General features: G+C 38.0%; 1 protein-coding gene across 1 annotated transcript; it reads right to left on the bottom strand.

The window, feature by feature from the left end:
- Window positions 1-224: 224 nt before the first annotated feature.
- LOC148298497 (T-complex protein 1 subunit alpha-like) lies at window positions 225-1,710 on the bottom strand. Its single transcript, XM_088276835.1, is given in 2 exon segments — window positions 225-702; window positions 737-1,710. Coding segments are annotated over 2 exon segments (1,305 nt in total). The 5' UTR covers window positions 1,568-1,710; the 3' UTR covers window positions 225-228.
- Window positions 1,711-3,445: the final 1,735 nt, after the last annotated feature.

Genomic DNA, 3,445 nt, shown 5'->3' with positions numbered 1-3,445 from the left:
AAGAGAGCATCTACTGCGACAATGAGAGGTTGTATGATATTGCCAAACTCGAAAAATTGAACAAAATGGGCAGGATGATCGACAAATCCTTCATCTCCAAAAATTATGAAAAGTCGTAATGATATTCGATGTTCTTGTTCAAGTTATAAATGTTCTGCATTAAATATACATATACATATGAAGCATGATACATAAATAATATGCTAATTTATCACCAACTCAATCATTTCAATGGTGGGGCATTTCTTCTCTTTTTTCGGGCGCTAGTTTAATCATATCGTCAATTCTGAGAATTGTAATAGCAGCCTCTGTTGCAAATCGGATTGAGTTTATCTTAGAAATCATGGGTTCTAAAACTCCAGCCTTGATGTTGTTTCTTGGCTTTCCGTTTGTGAGGTCCAATCCGCAATATTTTAAATCAGCCTTCTTTGGATCAAGTTCTCCATCCTTCTGCGAAGCTGTGTGCAGTGCTCTCAGTTTTGAGATGAGTTCAGTTGCATCTTTGGCAGCATTAACAGCCAAAGTTTTAGGGATAATGTTCAACGCTTCACTGAATTATGAAATAGCAATTTGTTCTTTGGATGCGTACTGTTTGCAGAATTCATCTAAGTGAATGCTCAGAGCAACATCAACTGCACCTCCTCCAGCAATAACTTGCCCTGATTCGAGAGTCCTCTTGGCCACGCAGATAGAGTCGTGGATTGACCTGAATATTAAGAACTAAATACCTCTCTACTTCGTCAAGCATGTACTCGTTAGCCCCTCTTAAAATGATTGTGCAGGCGCTAGATTTTTTGCATCCCTTGAAGAACACGAAATCATTGTCACCGACAGCTTCTTCACAAACTTCGTCACATTCGCCGAGATAAGATGGATCGAACACTTCTTCTCCTTCAGGAGTTGCCATTGTAGAAATAACTGTTGCGCCGGTGAGTTTGGCAATTCTATGGAGATCTCCTTTATCGACTCTTCTTAATCCGATGCAGCCGGCCTCGACCATATATTTGGAAGCGAGGTCATCGATGCCCATTTTAGTGAGGATCACATTTGCTCCTGCGTCTAGTATTTTTTTAACTCTGCTCCTCAACACATCGCATTCCTTTTGCCTAATCTTCTCAAGATTCTTAGGGTCATCAACCAAGACTTGGACTCCCATTTGGAGTCGAAACTTATTGAGATTGAAGTCAACGCATGCAATCTTGGCTCCTTTCAGGTATGATGGCATTTGCTGGTGGGCTTTGACTGTCTGAATCGCATAGCCCCTGATCAGTTGACTTTCAGTGGAACTTTGACCGTGGGCCTTCAGGATGTTAATGGATTTTATGGCATATTTTGATCCAAATATAGTGTCTTGCTTGATGGACTTTATCGCATCAACAACCAAGTTCGCGAAGAATGTGGGATCGGAGTTTATAATCTTGCTTGACATCGAAGTCTTGGCGCAGTTCAGCAGCGCCTCTTCTCCTAAGCTATCCACTGTGACTGCCAGTTTATCTTCAATGTATCTGCAGGCCTCTCTCGCTGCGATTTTGTACCCGGCGATGATGTTGGTCGGGTGCACTTTCATCTTGATCAGCTCATTAGCTCTCTTCAAGAGTTCCGCAGCCAAGATCACCACTGAGGTTGTTCCATCTCCGACTTCGGAGTCCTGCAATTGAGCCAGCTGCACGAGTAAGTTAGCTGTGGGATGCTCAACTTACAATTTTTTGAGAATGGTTGCACCTGAGAATAACAAAAGAATGTACCATCGTTTGTGATGCAGACTTCTCCGACTTAATCGACGATCATTTTGTCAAGGCCTTGAGGACCCAGGGAGGACCTGACAATATTGGCAACGGACATTGCTGCACGCACTAAAATGAGTCTATCATGTACCATTGGCTGATCTAACATCTTTCCCAGACTATCTTTCTCCTTCAATGCTCACTCCTGAGGACATTTCAATATTTAAATATTTTTAAATTATATCCAATTTGGGGCTATTTAAATTTGAAGTCGAGCCTTGTCCAATAACAAAATAATGAATTAGCTGTTGCTGCCTCGTTGATCTTTTTTGTAATGAAAATAAATTTATGCACTTAGCACACCTTTATTGAGAATATTTATTTTTGTGTTATATGCGCGTATGGTGACTCTCTTAAAATATATTAATTTTAGTATTAAAATTGTTGTTTTCCCAGGAACAGCTCTTCGACATATTTTACTCAAATTTTATCTTTTTTAGGCTTCTCATCTTTCATCACTCATGCCTATTTCAGGAGATATCTCTCCATGGGCGGGCTTTGAAAATGTATCGGCTAGGATGAGAGCAAATAAAATTATGGTCACATTAAATGGAAAGATCATTTGATTGAATGCTCATCTGCGTATTTTTCTTATTTTTTTGGTTTTAAATGTCTCAATCTACCCTTTAGTTTATTCTGATTCCTTTCGTCGCAAAGAATTCATCTCTAAAGAATTCGAGACCAAATTCTTTAAGCTCTCTTCTTGCTGCAGCCGAGCTTTTCTCATTGGTAAGAGACGGCTATCTTTGGGGTTGACCTTGGCTATGATTTCTTCTTTATCAGGGAGTTCAACATCTGTCCATATCCACTTATTGGCTTCGAAATTATCGTGCTCTTCCGCCTCATGAAATTCGAAGCCATCAGATACTTCGGGATTTTCAAAGGGTTCATATATGTCCTCGAATAGACCAATACTGTTCTGGCTCAAGCTGACATCAAAATCCTCAATCAAATTCATTGATAAAATAATAAAATGATTCTTATATTGGAATGCGGGAGAGATTAGATTAAGTAAATATAAATCAGGGCCTTAAATTGCTTATTTGTGAGTTGATTTCGGAGAGATGGATCTTTCAGCTCATCTTAGAGTTTTTCATGAATTTTATATATTTTATGTGCAAAACAATATTATGTATATCATAATGTGAAAACTATTCAAGAATAAACCCTCTTCTTAAGCTTCTGAGGATAATTTCGGTATTTAATTTGAATTTGGTTGACAGATAGTGCTTAGATTGTATTGCAAATTTATCCACAAAGTCTTATCTCTTTCGAATTCTCCTTTTTTATTTTTCATATTTTTGATTTAACTCAAATTGGGCTGTTAAACGCATAAGAGATAAGCCCTCAATAATACATACAGAGCTGATAAAGTATTATTGTGCATAATTGCAGCATGTGATTGATAAAAAAGATCAAAGACATTGATACATCAAATATGGTGAATAAAGTGAAATTCAAATGAGTCGAATATAAAATCAATTGTTGTTAAAATCAACAAAGTACTTGTCAATATCTACTTCCAACAAATATTAGTGAAATTCTTGTTTGATAAGATATGCTCCTTCCTCTTCTTTGGCCACCTTCACAAATCTCCTAAGAAGCCCGAATTTTTGATGCTTAAACTGTTCGAGATCAAAATCCATTTGGTGGGCTATTTT

Source organism: Brachycentrus maculatus, unplaced genomic scaffold, assembly GCF_059751285.1.
Source record: "Brachycentrus maculatus isolate JH-2025_06_01 unplaced genomic scaffold, ASM5975128v1 h1tg001944l, whole genome shotgun sequence".
NCBI lineage: Eukaryota > Metazoa > Arthropoda > Insecta > Trichoptera > Brachycentridae > Brachycentrus > Brachycentrus maculatus.
This window is presented reverse-complemented; position numbering and strand designations above follow the sequence as displayed.